This window comes from Rhea pennata, chromosome 6 (genome assembly GCF_028389875.1).
Source record: "Rhea pennata isolate bPtePen1 chromosome 6, bPtePen1.pri, whole genome shotgun sequence".
NCBI classification, from domain to species: Eukaryota; Metazoa; Chordata; class Aves; order Rheiformes; family Rheidae; genus Rhea; species Rhea pennata.
In genome coordinates this window covers 43791181-43807411 of record NC_084668.1, presented here as the reverse complement: position 1 = coordinate 43807411, position 16231 = coordinate 43791181, and the positions used below count along the sequence as shown (strand labels likewise).

Sequence of the window (16231 nt, the reverse complement as noted above, 5' to 3'; positions counted from 1 at the left end):
ATGAGGGAATGAATGGCATTTGTTTGCTCCCCAAATCTTCCTTCTTTTCCATGAGATTTCACACTGAGCCTTGCAATGTGAGAGTGGGTATCTGCTCTTGGGCTTTAGGAAGAAGAGAGAAAATGGTTGCAGAGTAGGGATAACAGAGAGGAAAGAGCACTATCAGGATAGCATCCTGGCTTGAGGCACTGACTGCTGCACCCACAGATTAACTGCAGAGCAGGGGCTTGCTGTGGGTTTCACTGAGCACCCTGTTCCCCATGCAAGGCCCTTGTGCCTAGCCTGGAAAGCCAGAAAGGCAATAACTCCAGCACCCCAGGGGTGGTGGTGGCTCCACCCCAGGTGGAGCGCTCCTCACTGAGTGCTCTGGTTCTTCTCCAGGGCTGGAAATCCCATAAAGAAGTAAAGTAACAGCTCTTCCTACTGTGTGAGTCACCTGAGAAGAGGCACACAAATCAAAAAGCATTCAGTGTCCTGGTCTGGCCCTGTTGGTGCTGCTCATGGGAGTGGTGCTTGTGGGGCTGCCATTCTTGCAAGGCTGCAACTCTACTTGCTTTGCCAATGCTACATCTCAGCCTGAGTCCGAATCACCTCCAGACACTGCTTCCAGCTGTTCCCTACCACACTTTTTCCTTGGAGTGTCTGCCACCTGGGAGACCAGCCCCAGGGGAAGGAGCTGCTGCTAGAGAGAGACAAGGATGAATGCGATGAAAACAGCTCAGATCCAAAAGCTTGACAAGGTGCTGTTATTGAAATAGCCAGGGATCTGAGTTTTAAATTCAATAGAAGTTAAATATACCAAGGCTGAAAGTTCACATTTGCTAAATATTAGGTATCTGCACATATCTCAAAGCAGAGAAGGATAATCCGCTTACAGCTTAGTAGAGATGGCTGTTGCTAGTGCTCATTGCGTAGCCTGGAAGAAATTGGGCAGCTGAACAGGATCTTGAAATAGGGGAATCATAGGAGTACAGTACCATTTCTGCCCACTCCTCCCCACAGCTCCATGACTTGTATCATAGGGAAAAGGAGAGAGGTTTGACTGCACGGCCCACAGACAGTTCTTCCTTCTTCCTTCCTCTGGGCCCACATGGCAGTGATCTGGATGTGCCATAGAGAGGAGACTGTTATTTTGGCACAGCCTGGAATGTGATATAGTTAGCCCATTCCTGCCTCTTGCAGGCATTACAGCACTTGGCTAAGGCAATTGCTGCAGCTGTTTGCTAGGAGCCAAATGAGAACCTGGTATCTGAGCCTTGCTGCATTCAGACCTTGCGAAAATCATCTCTTTAATCTGTTTCCTGTGCTGCTGCCCTACCCTAACACCATCAAGGAGTGGAGTCCCTACCAGCTGGGGCTCTCAGCTGGGCCATGGTCCTGCAGCAGCTCAACTTCCTACCCTGCAGAGGTACAGGCAGCCCTTGCCCTGGGGACTCCATCCAGAGAAAACATTCCCTGTCCTGCCCCAGAGCTGACCTCCCAGTCCTGGCACCCCTTGAGCAACGGGGAGCTGATGAGGGAGCAGCTTCTGCACCCCACCGACCCCATAGTCAGCAGGTCCTGGGGGCTAGAGAAAGGAACAGCCACAGGGATTTCATGTGCTGCTGGCACTTGCAGCCTGTGTCCCCTGTGCCCACCTGGCACCACCACCATTATGCCCACAGCTGTGCCAGAAGTTAAGGGGTGCCTAATCTGGGCTGGAGTGGACCACAAATGTGTCACCTTGGCTCGTTGGTCTAGGGGTATGATTCTCGCTTCGGGTGTGAGAGGTCCCGGGTTCAACTCCCGGACGAGCCCTCCTTTTGGCCCCTGTTTCAGGCACTGTTGCACAGCCAGTGCAGAGCTCATGGGGAGCCCAGCCATGCGCATTCACCCTTTTGACCCCTACCCCCACATGGCACACCATCCAGTGAGTGCCAGGGCTTCGGGCTCAGTAAGGCCAGCACATCTGCTCCCCATGCCTAAGGGTCTTGGTCCTGCTGTGATCCAGTCTGGATGGCAGGTGAGGGGCTACTTGGCCATGGATGCTCCATATACCCTGCTCTATGGAACAGCCCATGCTGGGGTGGCAGCAGGATGGGCATAGGGACTGTGAGTCCCGGGCACAAGGAGCTGTGAGGATCCCAGCACAGGCATCACTGGAGACAGCATCCACAAACTGACATTAGCCTCCAGAGGGAAATGCCTTTCCTCGCACCTTTGGCTCAGCTGCAGGATCATGGCCCAGTGAAAGTCGCAGCTGCACTGCTATTTCAGTGCCTGCGCTGCTTACGCCAGCCCTGGCCATGGCACTAGGTGAGGAGCGAACTGCCTGTGTGCATCCAGACTTTGTGCCCCACAGATTCAGTGTGCTGAGAGGGAGCTGATGATTTTCTCCTTGGTCTCAATGGCCTCAGGCCCTCGGACAAGGGCCCTGCTGCCACTTTTGGAGAGTGGAGAGGGGCTGACCAATGTGTGCGGGGGGGATAGCAGTGATGACCCAGGAGACTTTCCCACTTCCCATGAAAACAAAGCGTTAAGGAGGGGCCTGGTCAGAATGCACAGGGGCCAGCCTGAAGGGGCCAGTGGGGCATCATGAGCTCCAGGAACACCTGGGTGCCCTAGGTGGGGCGGGGGCGGGGGGGGGGGTCAGGTTCCCATACAGCCCAGGGTACCAATGCCTGGGGCTGTGATGGCCGAGAGGTGAAGGCGTTGGACTCGAAATCCAATGGGGATTTCCCTGCGCAGGTTCGAATCCTGCTCACAGCGAGAGGTTTTACTTGCAGAGTCCAGGGCTGGTGCTGGAGATCCCCAGCTGGGGCTTTGGGCCATCCTGGGCTGGTGCTGGAGATCCCCAGCTGGGGCTTTGGGCCATCCTGGGCTGCCAAGCAAGGGACAGAGACCTCAGGAAAAATCTGGCCTGGGGGAAGGGAGCTGTGGACCTTGGCAGCCCCAGCCTTGTCCCCTGGGCAGCAGCTCCTACCCAGGGGAATCCAGACCCTGGCTGGGACCCCTTGGCCCTGGAGCCCTTGCAGTTTTGCAGGTTTTGCAGCCCTGGGGGAGTTCAGGGGGCAGCAGGCACAACATACTTGGACTGGAGCCTATTATCCCTGGGGACATTTGAAATGGGCTTTCTGAGGGGATGTGGTGAGGGAGAGGGGCCACAGAGTAATGGTGAGGTTCTTGCACTTTGGGGAGGTGCAAGACCCATAGCTGTGGGGCATGTGGTGTGGGTTTACCTGTTGATGCTTGTACCAGAGGGCTGAGTCTGTGTAGTACTGCCAGCTCTTGTCTCTAGCTGGGTTCCATGTCATCCCCAGGGCCTTGAGGTGCTGCAGGTGGCCTTGAGTGTCCCCAGATGTATTGTCCTGGCTCGTTGGTCTAGGGGTATGATTCTCGCTTTGGGTGCGAGAGGTCCCGGGTTCAACTCCCGGACGAGCCCATCTTTTAGGCACCAGTGGGCCTATGTTTGCCAGGCTAGTTCGTGAGACCCTGTCATAGCCCATGCCTAGGACCAGGGCAGTGGTGGCCATTGCAATGGGGAGAAGCAGCTTGTTGGACCACGCTGCTGGCAAGTTTGATCCCAGTGAGAGTGATGTACTGCTGCATGCCAAATAGAGACAACTTGCAGCCCGTGTACTCCACTGTCTGCAGCTCCTGTGGGGAGGGAAAATGAAACAGTTGAGGGGATTTACCCAGATCCTGGAAGTGCCTGGGAAGAAAGCCAAGCCCAGTAATTACACGGGAAGCCCAAGGACTTTCCTTGGGGACCTAAGTGAGAACTCTTCCTCCATCCCAGCCACTGTCAGCAGGACAGCTTTGGGAAAGAAAAGCAGATGGAGATGCTGGAGCTTGAACCCAGAGCCTCTTACATGCAAAGCAAGTGCTTTCCCACTGAGCTACATCCATGTACCTGGAGGCTGCCTACACCCACTGGACACCACTGCCCACCCTGCACAGCCCTGCAGCCTTGAAACTTGCCAGGGCAGGAGGGTTTTACAGTCCATGGCCTTGGGCCTACTCAGCCCTGGTGCTGTAGCCTGGATGCAAGAAGAGAGGCATTCCTGCTCTGGCTGCACTGCTGACAAACTCTGGGCAGTGCACAGCATGGCTGGCCCTGCGCCAGGCACCTCCCTTGGTCAGGCTGCTCTGATGGCATGAGCTGATCTGGCCTTTCTTGGAGAGACAGAAAAACAGGGAGTAGGTGAAGGAAAGACCCTATAGCCATTGCCCTGGCTATGCTTTTTGCAGGCAGCTGGGGGATGCTGATGCCAGAGCTCCTTTGTGCCTGGGCACAAGGAAATGCATTTCCCTCCCCAAAAGGCTAATGTCAGTTTGTGGATGTCATCTGCAGTGATGCCTGTGTTGGGACCCCAGTGGCTCCATGTGCCTGGCACTTGCAGCCACCTACAGTTGGTGGCCGCAGCCAGCATGTGGGGCTGGGGCACAGTGCAGCTAGGATCTGGCAGGTCCCTGCTTGCCAGCTAGGCTGGAGAAACAGCAAAGCTGAGACCTCAGGCATGCAGAGCAGCCCCACTTGCTCTATACAGCACAAAGACCTGGGAGAGAAAGCCAAAGACCAGGCCCTGGATAAGCTTTGTGCTGACTGTGCTAAAGAGGCAAACATGGTACCCAAAAGAAGGACTCGTCCAGGAGTTGAACTCGGGACCTCTTGCACCGTAGCTGTGAGAAGCATGAGTGGATGTGGCATGAACTAAAAGTTCACCAGCTCTGGTGGGTGTTACAGATGCCACGCATGGAGTGAGCAGCAGTGTCCAGTGGGCACAGGCAGCCTCCAGGCAGGGGGATGTAGCTCAGTGGGAGAGCGCTTGCTTTGCATGTAAGAGGCCCTGGGTTCAAGCCCCAGCATCTCCACATGCCTTTTTTCCACAAAGCTGCCTTGCAGTGCTGGAAAAGGCTGCCTCCTGGGAAGAAGCCTCCTCTCTACAAGCACCCAGCTGCTGGGGAGGACATTTCTGCGTTGGTCCAGTGACTCCAGGACTGGGAGGAGAGTGGCTCTGGGGCAGGTCAGGGGACTTCCTTCTGGATGCAGGGCAAGGGGAGAGCTGCTTGCTGGGGCATGTGGTGCTGGCATTGCCCTGCTCTGCTGTCCACAGTGCTGCCCCCAAAAGCCCTTTCCCCACTGACAAGGTGGGCAAGTCCTGGCCCTTTCTGGGTTTTGCCTCTGTTTGTTTCCATACAGGCACAGGATGTCGCATTGCTCGCAGGTCTCTCATGGGGACCATCCATTTGGGCTTCTGGGACATGGCAAAGGCGCCCAGGCTGCCCGTAGCCATCACAGCAGGCATGACTGCCCTTGATGTGCCCTGGCTTGCGTGCATGGGCTGTGCTGCTGCCCAACCGGGAGACTTTCCCACTTCTCATAAAATAGAGTAGCTATGAGAGGCCAGGGTGACATACTCACAAAGGTGATTTGGGTGTCTCAGGGCAGGCAGGGGGACATGTACATGCATCCTGCCACAACCACACCTGGGCTGTGATGGCCGAGGGGTGAAGGCGTTGGACTCGAAATCCAATAGGGTTTCCCTGCGCAGGTTCGAATCCTGCTCACAGCGAGAGGTTTTACTCGCAGGGTCCACGCTGGCATGGTAAATCTCCAGCTGAGGCTTTAGGCCATCCTGGGCTGCCAAGGGCCCTCAGGGGAAAGTCAGGGCTGGAGAAAAGGGTGGACCGTGGCAGCCCCAGCCCTGTCCCTTGTCCTCTGGACAGCAGTTGCTGCACAGGGAGAGCCATGTATCATGGTTTGGCCCTGGAGCAGCCCGAAGGCAGGAGGGGTGTGCACCCTGGGCCCAGCTTTTGCAGCCCCAGAGAGCTGGGGAAGCTGCAGCTGAGGCATACAGGGAGGTAGTGCTATAGTCCTTTCCCCGGGGTCCTGGGTATATTCCCTGTATTGTCTTCTCTTTCCTCTCCAGGGGAGCATGAGAGAGCTGCTGGCTTGAGAGCAGAGGAAGAGAGAGAGGGAGAGGGAACATTTGGGGAGAGCCATCCCCCAGCAGCACTAGGCCCCATTCCATGCCCAGGGCTGTGGGATGCAGGAGCTGAGCTTGGTGGGGTCCCACTTGCACCATCATGGCTCGTTGGTCTAGGGGTATGATTCTCGCTTTGGGTGCGAGAGGTCCCAGGTTCAACTCCCGGACGAGCCCTCCTTTTGGGCACCACTGGCCCTGCTGTTGCCCAGCCAGGGCAACATGGCCCCAGGAGTGCCAAGCCTTCAACCACTGGGGTCAGGAGTGGGACTGGACCTGGAAGACATTGAGGATCTTCCCTATGTGAGTCTTCTCTTTGCAGCAGCCGGGCATCTCTGGTCTCCCCATCCTCCAAAGAGCCCCAGGGACATTGAGGATCATCTCTTTTCCTTTGCTAATGTGGACTATCCTCTAGGCAGGAGCAGGCCATCTGAATGGGTAGTCACAAAGGGGTGCTGGGGCCGGACAGCTGCTTTCCTTCATGGGGCAACACCTGTGACTAGTGATTAGTGGTCAGTGATTACTGATGAGCCCTGGTGCACACGTCACCTGTGGGCCTGGGGACATATTGCCCACAGCTGCACAAAGGCCAGAAGGACTTTTCTACCCAAAGTCACTGCTGTTTTGTTTAACCAAGACCCTTTCTGTCTCTTGGCTTTGGATTAGCATGGTTAATGAGAAACCTGAGCTCTGGGAAAAAAATAACTAATTGGATACTAGAAAGGCTTTTGGTTCTCCGTGACTCTGGAAAGGACTGCTCAGGCAAACCAGCACAGTGTATAGAACCCAGTACGTGGCTGCGGTGGTACAGGCAGACCCCAGCACCATGGCCAAACTGGTGGAGTGTGTCCCCAATTTTTCAGAGGGGAATAACAAAGAGGTAAGGGAGTAGTGTGGAGGAGGCGATGGGGTGAGAGGCACCGGGGGGTGCAGGTGGCTCGGTTGCTTGCAGGTCAGGGCTGTGAATCAGACATCTCTGCACAGTGTAGGTGGGTGGTTAGTCTGAGGTTAACTTCTGAAGCACTTTATTCCCTGAATTTTTTAGCTCAGTTTATAGTTTTCTGTTGCCACTACTCTTTGTTGCCTTTCCTGCTAGCTAAAATCCCACTGAAGTAAAGTCAGAGAAAGCTCATGTTGTTTCCTAGGGACAAAAGCAAGCCTGAAAGAGGCAGAGACCATAGAGGACAGTTTGCAGCATTTCATAGGAGTTTCACTAGTCCCAAAAGGTGCTTGCTTTGGACTGATGGTGTCCTGCAGCCCTATTTTGGCTGTGCCCTGCTGCAGACCCTGTGCCAGATTTGGTCTGGTGTGCCTCCAGGTATGGGCTGTGCAGGCAGTGCTTGCTGCCCAAATGCACGCCTTTCCCCTTTTTTGCACTTTCATAAGAAACAGGGATTTGGAGCCCTGCTGCTTTCTGCTACCTATAGGTTGCCAGGGCTCTCGACAAAGGTGGCCTGGCACATCCCATTTGGAAATCTCTCTTTCGGTTGTTTTGTCAAACATTATGCTGTCTAGGTTAAAATGATTCATGCTGGGTGTCTACATCAAGCTGAACTTTGGCCCTTCTAGGGAGCCAAAACAAAGGCTACACTAAAAATCCTGGTTACCCTAGGAAACAGGCTTTGCAGAGACAAATCAATTTTGAAGCTGACAGGGGACAGTATTTTTAGGAATAGCAATTTGTGACAGAACTTTCCAGCATGTAGCTGGCACCTGATCAACCCTCCCTCCTGTGCTACAAGGCTACAGCTTGCAGGGAGCCAGGGGCTGTGTCCCAGCACTGTGCTTCCCCATTGGAAGCAGGATGCTCATGCACTAGAGTCCAGCATCCTCAGTGGCATGGAGTGGTACCCACCAGTGTGTGGTCTCCTTCTTAATCATGGCCCTCAACCTCAGTGCCAGTGGGAATGGGGCTCGAGAGAGCTGCAAAAAGGCTCCTCCATCTTGCACAGCTCTCAGGACTGAGGTGGGCACCTCATCAGGCCTGCTGCCCAGTCTCCTTGTCCGTCTTCACCTTCTCACAGGTGATTGAGGCGCTGGGGCAAGCCATCTCCCAGACGCCTGGCTGCGTGTTGCTGGATGTAGATGCTGGGCCCTCTACTAATCGCACTGTCTATACCTTTGTGGGAGCCCCAGAAGCTGTTGTTGAAGGAGCACTGAATGCGGCCCGAGTGGCTGAGCAGCTCATTGACATGAGTCGGCACACGGGTAAGCCTGGGGGAGGCATGGGAGCTGTCCCCATGCCAAGCATCCCTTGGCAGCTGGGGCCTAGGGTGAGCCTCCCTCTTGGCTGCGGCATGCAGGAATGGCTCCTGGCATGCCTTGCATCGCCACAGCTGTGCCCTGGCAGCATGGCTCATCAACTCAAAATCTGTCTTTTTCTCACAGAGGCTAAAAATTGATACAAAAGCATTGCCAGCAGCCAAGCAGGGCACATATCACAGAATTTGTAAGGTTGGAAGGGACCTCTGGAGATCATCTAGTCCAACATCCCTGCTCAAGCAAGGTCACCTAGAACATGTTAGACAGGGTTGCATCCAGGTAGGCCTTGAATATCCCCGGAGAAGGAGACTCCACAACCTCTCTGGGCAACCTGGTCCAGTGCTCTGTCACTCTCACAGTGAAGAAATTCAGGCGGAACTTCCTGTGCTTCAATTTCTGCCCATTGCCTCTTGTCCTGTCACACAGGACAACTGAAAAGAGTTTGTCCCCGTCCCCTTGACACCCTCCCTTCAGGTACTTGTACACATTGATCAGATCCCCCCTCAGTCTTCTCTTCCCCAGGCTAAAGAGGCCCAGCTCTCGCAGCTGTTCCTCGTAGAGCAGATGCTCCAGCCCTCTGATCATCTTCATAGCCCTGTGTTGGACTCTCTCCAGTAGCTCCATGTCTCTCTTGTCCAGGGGAGCCCACAACTGGACACAGTACTCGAGATGAGGCCTCTCCAGGGCTGAGTAGAGGGGCAGGATCACCTCCCTCGACTTGATGGCAACACTCTTCCTAATGCAGCCCAGGATACCATTTGCCTTCCTGGCCACAAGGGCACATTGCTGCCTCATAGTTAACTTGTCCATCCATCAGCAATCCCAGGTCCTTCTCTGCAGAGCTGCTTGCCAGCAGGTCAGGCCCCAGTCCCCCGTATCTGCATCTCCAGCAAGCAGCACTGCCAGGCTGGATACCAGCCAGACTGTACAAAGCTCTTGCTCATATTCTTCTTACAGAGGGCCTGAAACCATCCTTTTGCTGAGCTGGAGTATGTATTACTGCCTCAAACACTGCGTTCCTTGCAGTGGAAATGCATTGTGGCAAACAGGCTGTAAGCTCAGTCTCCAAAATGGGCTGGGAAAAGGCTTTCCTTCATCCCTCCTTGTCCAGCTTACTCTTACCTGCTCCCTTCCTTCTAACATCTGGTCCTGTCCCCAGGTGAACACCCTCGTATGGGGGCCCTGGACGTTTGCCCCTTTGTGCCAGTTATGAACGTGAGCATGGAGGAGTGTATTGCCTGCGCCTACAACTTTGGGCAGCGTTTGTCGACAGAGCTGGGGGTGCCTGGTGAGTGGGGGAAGTGCTGGATGCCCAGGGCTGTGCCTCCATCCGCACCAATGCTTGACTATATAAAACAAGATGCACTTCTTTTATAAAGGCTTAAGTAGGGCAAAAATACTTTTTTCTCCAAATGGGCAAAAACAGACCTGCGGTCCCTGTTAGATGACATGCCACAACACCCCTTCCTGGCCTGTCCTTCATTCCCTGCGCTCTCTTGCAGTTTACCTGTATGGAGAGGCAGCACGGCAGGAGAGCAGGAAATCCCTGCCAGCCATTCGTGCCGGAGAATACGAGGCACTCCCCGTAAAGGTAAGTGTGCCCGGCAGCATAGGCCGTCCTGCCTAATGGGCAAAGCTGAGCAGCATCTCCTGGGCCTCAGGGAAGGATTTTGTGCAGGTGGGTGCCGAGGGCTGGCTTAGCTGCCACTTTACTCCCCCAGACCAAAACTTTGGGCCCCACAAGAAGCATCCCCTTCCTGATGCAATTGCTCATGCTGGCTGAGGGGTGTGAAACTAGCTCTCATGTGACCTTCTACTCTTTGCTTAAAAAAAAAGTGTTTAGAGGAAAATAATGCTGGGATCTTTCTATACTGACAACCTTACAAGTTTCCCTGGGAAGGAGTCTAGGTACAGTATCTGGATACTGGGCTGAATTTTGGCACCCCAGCACCAGAGTGATGTCGATAAACTGGAGCAATTTTAGTGGGGGCCACCAAGATGATCAGGGCTGGAACATGGACCGTTCAGGGAGAGGCTGAGGCAGCCGGGCGTGTTCATCCTGGAAGATTCATTGATTCATTTTGTCCTCTGTGAGATAAAAAGACCACAGAGAACTTAAGTGAAATATTTCCTTTGGCATGAAATGTAACATTTCTGCTTTAAGCCTATGGAGGCCTTTACACAGAACTGAAATGGGAGGAAGTTTTAAAGTAAAATAGTTAAAAAGAGAAAGAAAAATTGTGCCTTTTTACTTTCATTTTTTATTTCATTTGTACAAGTGTCTTGGCCAGACTGAGAGGAACCAATGAAATGCTTTGGATGCTGCTGAATGTGAAAGGGGTTGTTGCAGGCACCGACTGGGGAGGTAGACACTTTCCCTGGATGGACAGCTGTCCATCTCGGCACAGCCTCAGCAGCCCACTCATGCTGTTTGGCAGTGCTAGCCAATATACTTTCCTCCCTTGTGCTCTGTTTCACTCCCCAGCTTGTGAAACCGGAATGGGCTCCTGATTTTGGGCCTCCCACCTTTGTCCCCCGGTGGGGGGCCACAGTGACAGGAGCCCGGACCTTCCTTATTGCATACAACATCAACCTGCTCTGCACCAAGGAGCTGGCTCACCGCATTGCCCTCAACATCCGGGAGCAGGGCCGTGGCACTGACCAGGTACCCTCATGTTGGCCCTGTACTGGGCATGGTCCTGATTGCCCCTATGAATCTCACGACTGAGCTGGCCACTCCTGCACCTTGACCACAGAAGCTCTTTGCAGCCCGGGCGCTTGAAGAAAGTCCAAGGAATTGGCTGGTATTTGGAGGAAGAGAATATAGCCCAGGTTTCGACAAACCTCCTGGACTTTGAGACCACACCACTCCACGAAGTCTATGAGGCGGTCTGCCGAGACGCAGAGGTGAGAGGTATAGAGTGGCATGCAATGCTTTTCTCAACTGGGTACTTTGTAAAGGTTATCCCCCTGCAAGCTTTTGGCCGTGTCCAAGGGTCTGGCTCTGCTTTGTCTTGCTCTCAGCTCAGCAAAACCAGGCAGAGACCCAAGCAACAGGAAACCCCAAGTACTTAGTGACTGGCTGCTAATTCCCAGCTCCAGACTCACCACTGCAAGGTGGGAGATGTGTTGAAGGCATTTCTGTGTGCCTCTCAGATCCCAGGAAAGGGACCATTAATCCCAGATGGAAGAGTGGTAGTGGAGGCATGGCAAATATCTCTGGAGGGCAGTCATATTTCCACTGTCCTTTGCAGGATCTGAAGCTCCCTGTGGTGGGGTCCCAGCTGGTGGGGCTTATCCCCAAGAAGGCCATGCTGGATGCAGCTGAGTTTTACATCAAGAAGGAAAACCTTTTCATCCTGGAGGAGGAACACAAGTTAAGGCTGGTAATGTGGCTCCCCTGGCACCAAGACTGGCATGAGATCACAAGCAAGGTCTCACTAACCTCCCAAAGTGCCACCTTCTCTGTTACTGCTTGGAGATTTGAGACCAGGTCAGCCCCCAGGCAGACTGTATGCCCTTGTGGCATTTCACTTGAGAGATGATGCCTACCACTGGGAGTGGCCTGGCAAGCTGTGAGGACAAAGTGGGTGAGATGAACTGATTTACTGTCATGATCTATAGAAGCTGAGATGCTAAGGGGAGCAAAAACCCCTGTTAGAGGGTAAATCCTGTTAGGGCAGAGTACAGGCCTCTTAGCCTGCTTGTGTGGAAGCAGGGAGGGGAAGGAGATCTTCACAAAATTCAAGGACAGCATTTGCCTTCACAAGAAACTGTCCCAGGATCTGTGTTAAATGGAAAAAAAAATAAGACAGACACCAGTTTTCAGCTCCAGGAGGAGCTCCAGGAGTGGGGAGGAACTTTTCCACCGTATGGGGATTGTGCTAGATAAGAGCAAGCTAATTATTTATCAGTGCATTTTCCATTTGCTCTCATGTGGCTATGAGCATACCCCACCTTTGGGATGGGAAATTCTCTCAGACCCGGTGACAATGTGGGTTAGGGCAGTTTAAACTCGTTGGCCTGGCTCTTCTTTCCTTTCCCCTGGGTGGTAGCCTACACAGCTGTCTTCCAGGGACCAAAGAGCTCATGTTTAACTAAAAGAAGTCAGTAAAAATGTAGTAGGACGCATTGGTGCCCTAGCTGAGCACAGGGAGATTTGTGCCTGGTAGCACCACAAGGCACTACATCTTGTGCATGGATATACTGATCCTAGCTGCGGACTGATGTGGCATGTGCTGCTTCTTGCAGGTGATCAGCCGTCTGGGCCTGGATTCCCTGTCTCCATTTAACCCCCGGGAGCGTGTCATTGAGTAGGGACCTGCTTCTTGCTTTTCTTTATTGTGTTTGGTGTCTGCCTGGATGGGGGGAATCCCATGGTCCACCTCTTTTATCAAGCTTATTTTGGAAGCAGTGCTTGTATTCTTGCTACCTTTGGGCTCCTCCTGCAAGGAGCCACGGCACCACTCTGCTGAATGCTGCACACACACAGAGATGGACCCTGCCACCAAGAATTGATGGTTATGAATTTGGGATTCAGAGGGAACCCAGATCCCCCTGAAAGGCAGTAGGAGCAGATTTTATTGACAAATTCAGGCAAATATTTGTTAAATTTCCATCCAGCCCTTCCAGCACACAGCAGCGGAAATTTCAGCCTCTGACTCATGTGCTTTCCTCCAAAGACAGACACCATCTTTATAGCAGATAGTATGCTCTGTGTAGGAGAAGAGGAAAGGGAAATTCATCTGTGCTGGTGTGAAATGAGTATATGCACTTTAAGCCCCAGTCCTTGAAGCCCTCGGACATGACTGCAGTGGTACAGTCAGTGTCTAGGGGTAGACTTGCTACCCAGGCACATTTCCATGCCTATAGAACTAAGGGGTTTGGGACAGATGAAAACCTGTTGGAGAGAGCAGTGTAGGAGCATAGGCAATTTGTTGTTACGGGGAGGAGAAGGGATGTGACAGTGGTGACCAGTGCCCCATGTGCAGGGGGCTGGTAGCTGGTATGGGGGCTCTGACTCGTGTTTCTGCTGTGCCACAGGTACCTAGTACAGGCAGGAGAAGCAGACAAGGGGCTTGTGGCCAAGCCGCTGTATGCCTTCGTGCGAGCAGTTGGCGGGAGGTCAGCGGCACCGGGAGGAGGCTCTGTGTCTGCAGCTGTGTCTGCGCTGGTATGTGTCCCAGCTCCAGGGTGGGTGGCATGCCCCTGCCTACCTGAGTGCTCCTCTGGGTGGTTCCTTGTGAGGGCGCTTCTTGGTAGGCCAAGGCCTTGGAGGGGACCTGGTGTGGTGGCAGAGGTGGACTTTGAATCCCACTGGAGGATTTACTCCCCTTGCCCTTGCAGGGAGCAGCGCTGGGCTGTATGGTGGGGCTGATGAGCTATGGGAAGCGGCAGTTTGAGCAGCTGGATGCTGTCATGAGGAAGCTGATTCCCCCCTTCCACCAGGCCATGGATGAACTGGTGGCCATGGTTGATGCCGATTCCCGTGCCTTCAGCAGCTACATGGTGAGGTCCCGCTGCTGTCGGGCAGGTGTCAGGGAAGGGGGCGGTTTTCCAGCTGGGAGCAGGGTGGCAGCATTGCATCCCCCTGGAGACCTTTGGGAGCAGAGCTGTAAGCTCAACCTCAGGAATTGGCTGTTGGAGCAAGTGTACCCAGCTAATGGGTAAAATGGGGCTTCCTGACACTGTGAGTGCTCCCATTTGTCCAGGGAAACAGCTGGACATGAGCAAATCTCTGCTCTGAAAGCCCAGTAACTTGAAACAGAACCCAAGATCCAGGTAAGAGACATCGTGTGGGGTAAAGGGACATTTTTCAGACTATGGGAGCTAAGAGGTCTCCTGCAGCACCTGATGTGGGGCACATGGGATCTCAGAACAAGCTGCAGTCCTGGCTGACCAAACCTACTTTTCTTTACCTGCAGGAAGCTATGAAGCTGCCAAAAAGTACCCCTGAAGAGAGGGTGAGGTGAGCTGGGCTGGCTTCATGAATGAATTGGCTCTTATCACAACACCACTGCTGGCCCAAGAGCTTGCCTTGATGATGGGGGATTGCATGTGGCAGGAGAAGAGCTACCTGGGGCAGCATATACTTGTCCTGGTGCTCACGTGGGGGCTATCCTCTCCTACTAGGCGTGCAGCTGCCATGCAGCAGGGGCTGAAGACGGCGGTGGAAGTACCCTGTGCCCTGGCAGAGAAGGTGAATGGACTCTGGCCTGCATTAAAGGAGATGGCATGCCACTGCAACCTGGCCTGCAAATCTGACATCCAGGTACTGCCCCACACTCAGAAGCTGCTTCAGCCATGGAACTCTGCATGCTCTCCTGGATGGGACCTTGGAGGCTGCCTGGCTTATTACCTTCTCCAGCAAGGTTTCCTATTGCTGTGTGGCTCAGGTGGCCTTGGAGACCTATGACATGCATCTCTTAAGCTCTGCTTTTTGAACCAGCCAGTAGTTTTAGCCCACTAACTTTTTGGTAGATAGCAGCCCCAAAGGACCTCTTGACTCGGTTTTCCCATCTCTGTGGCAAAGCCACAGTTCCTACCTTCAGAGCCACTGACTGAAAATACTGGGTTGGAAAGCACTGCTTCACATAACAGGCCAGGCCTGCATGCTGCAGTGAGCATCAAGTCACTGAGACTAGAAATCCATGGGCAAATTAGAGCATAAGGGTCTGACCTAATGTAGGACCTTAAAATGTTACTCTGTTTCACCAATAAAGGCTATTAAAATTGCTTTTCAAAAACCTTTTCCATAGGTGGGAGCCAAGATGCTGGAAGCTGGTGTGTATGGGGCCTATTTCAATGTCATGATCAATCTCAAAGACATAACAGATGAGAAGTTCAAGCAAATGGTAAGCAGGGGCTGCATTGTGCCCTGGTACTGTCACTGCGTGGGGGCCCTGTGACTGAGACAAGGTGGGACAGAAATGCAGAAGAGGTCCCCTGAGAACATTCTGTTCTGGGGCTGGGCGGCCCAGGTGTCCAACACACTCAGCACCCCCGGCCCTTCACCATGAGCAAGGTTTGTGCTGGGCTGTGCATGGCAGGGCCAGGCAGCAAAGACAAGGGAGTGACTTTTGTGTCCTTTCAAGTGGCAAATGATTAACTTTCTCCTTCCTTGTGCAGATGTCCCAGAAGGTCTCCGGGCTCCTGGAAGAGGCGAAGCAGAGCTTGGCACTTGTGCTGGCACTGCTGGAGAAGCGGGCAGTGTGAGAGGGGCTCAGGGCTGGGCTGTGGAGCTCTGCAGCAGCAAATACAGTTGGGAAACACATGTGTCCCTGCCTGGGCTTCTTTGGCACCCACTCTAGGAGAGCTGTTCTGCTCAGGCAGAGCCCCCCATTGTGTCCCCTGGCCCGAACCAGTGTCTCCCTGGCTCAGACAGGGAGGGCAGAGAGTGGATTTTGGTGGTGGAGTGTAGTTCCTCTGGCTCACGCCAGAAAGGACTGGTCTGGGCCTGGCCTTGCCACCCGCAGCCCCAAGTCTGTCTGTACTGGGTTGGGTTCAGTGGTGAACCTGGGGTCACCCCAGCCTGCTGCATGCACAGAGCTCCCCAGCTCTAGGGCAGTCACCTAGCCAGCACAACTCAAGAATGCTCGTGCGATACAGCTCACAGGCGATGGCTGGTATAGTAAAACCCTGTGCATGGGCATCTCCTGACCTTACACACACCCCTGCATGCTTTTGCACTCAGAAAACATCCCATGACACCCTCCTGCCTCTAGGTCTGGGGAATGTCCTCTCCCTGAGTCACTTGCTGCAGAGTGTCTTTTTTTATTGTGCATGACAAGCATATTTGCGTTGCTCACTGCCCTAGGGAAAGGAGTGATACCAAACACAGGACACCATTGGGTTGTGTAAATGGGGGCACACCACAGGGACAGCATGGGGAAAATGCTGCCCCACCTGCCTGGAGAAAATGAGACGAGCATCAGGCACCCAACCTTTCCTCATGTCTTCATCTGCCCCACAGACTACAGCCATCTGCATCGTTAGATCTAATG

At 53.8% G+C, this 16231-nt stretch overlaps 1 protein-coding gene and 6 non-coding genes across 7 annotated transcripts; all 7 read left to right on the top strand.

The window, feature by feature from the left end:
- Window positions 1-1725: 1725 nt before the first annotated feature.
- Window positions 1726-1797, top strand: TRNAP-CGG (transfer RNA proline (anticodon CGG)). The gene has a single exon. It is a non-coding gene; the product is annotated as a tRNA-Pro (tRNA).
- An 868-nt stretch (window positions 1798-2665) lies between these two features.
- TRNAS-CGA (transfer RNA serine (anticodon CGA)) lies at window positions 2666-2748 on the top strand. The gene has a single exon. It is a non-coding gene; the product is annotated as a tRNA-Ser (tRNA).
- A 601-nt stretch (window positions 2749-3349) lies between these two features.
- Window positions 3350-3421, top strand: TRNAP-UGG (transfer RNA proline (anticodon UGG)). The gene has a single exon. It is a non-coding gene; the product is annotated as a tRNA-Pro (tRNA).
- Window positions 3422-4782: 1361 nt separating this feature from the next.
- Window positions 4783-4854, top strand: TRNAA-UGC (transfer RNA alanine (anticodon UGC)). Its single transcript has one exon. It is a non-coding gene; the product is annotated as a tRNA-Ala (tRNA).
- A 619-nt stretch (window positions 4855-5473) lies between these two features.
- Window positions 5474-5555, top strand: TRNAS-CGA (transfer RNA serine (anticodon CGA)). The gene has a single exon. It is a non-coding gene; the product is annotated as a tRNA-Ser (tRNA).
- Window positions 5556-6071: 516 nt separating this feature from the next.
- On the top strand, window positions 6072-6143 carry TRNAP-UGG (transfer RNA proline (anticodon UGG)). Its single transcript has one exon. It is a non-coding gene; the product is annotated as a tRNA-Pro (tRNA).
- Window positions 6144-6792: 649 nt separating this feature from the next.
- FTCD (formimidoyltransferase cyclodeaminase) lies at window positions 6793-15443 on the top strand. The gene is made up of 14 exons (XM_062579366.1): window positions 6793-6846; window positions 7991-8174; window positions 9388-9516; window positions 9731-9819; window positions 10714-10893; window positions 10998-11135; window positions 11483-11614; window positions 12480-12541; window positions 13272-13401; window positions 13575-13736; window positions 14153-14196; window positions 14361-14499; window positions 14987-15082; window positions 15357-15443. The coding sequence occupies exons 1-14, from the start codon at window positions 6793-6795 to the stop codon at window positions 15441-15443; spliced, it is 1626 nt and encodes a 541-aa protein (XP_062435350.1).
- The last annotated feature ends 788 nt before the right edge of the window (window positions 15444-16231 follow it).

Bases quoted from the DNA above. Each gene is read 5' to 3' on its own strand.
- FTCD (XM_062579366.1), top strand. From the start codon at position 6,793: ATGGCCAAACTGGTGGAGTGTGTCCCCAATTTTTCAGAGGGGAATAAC. The intron at 8,175-9,387 runs GTAAGCCTGGGG...TCCTGTCCCCAG, and splicing joins TGACATGAGTCGGCACACGG to GTGAACACCCTCGTATGGGG. The intron at 11,615-12,479 runs GTAATGTGGCTC...TGCTTCTTGCAG, and splicing joins AGGAACACAAGTTAAGGCTG to GTGATCAGCCGTCTGGGCCT.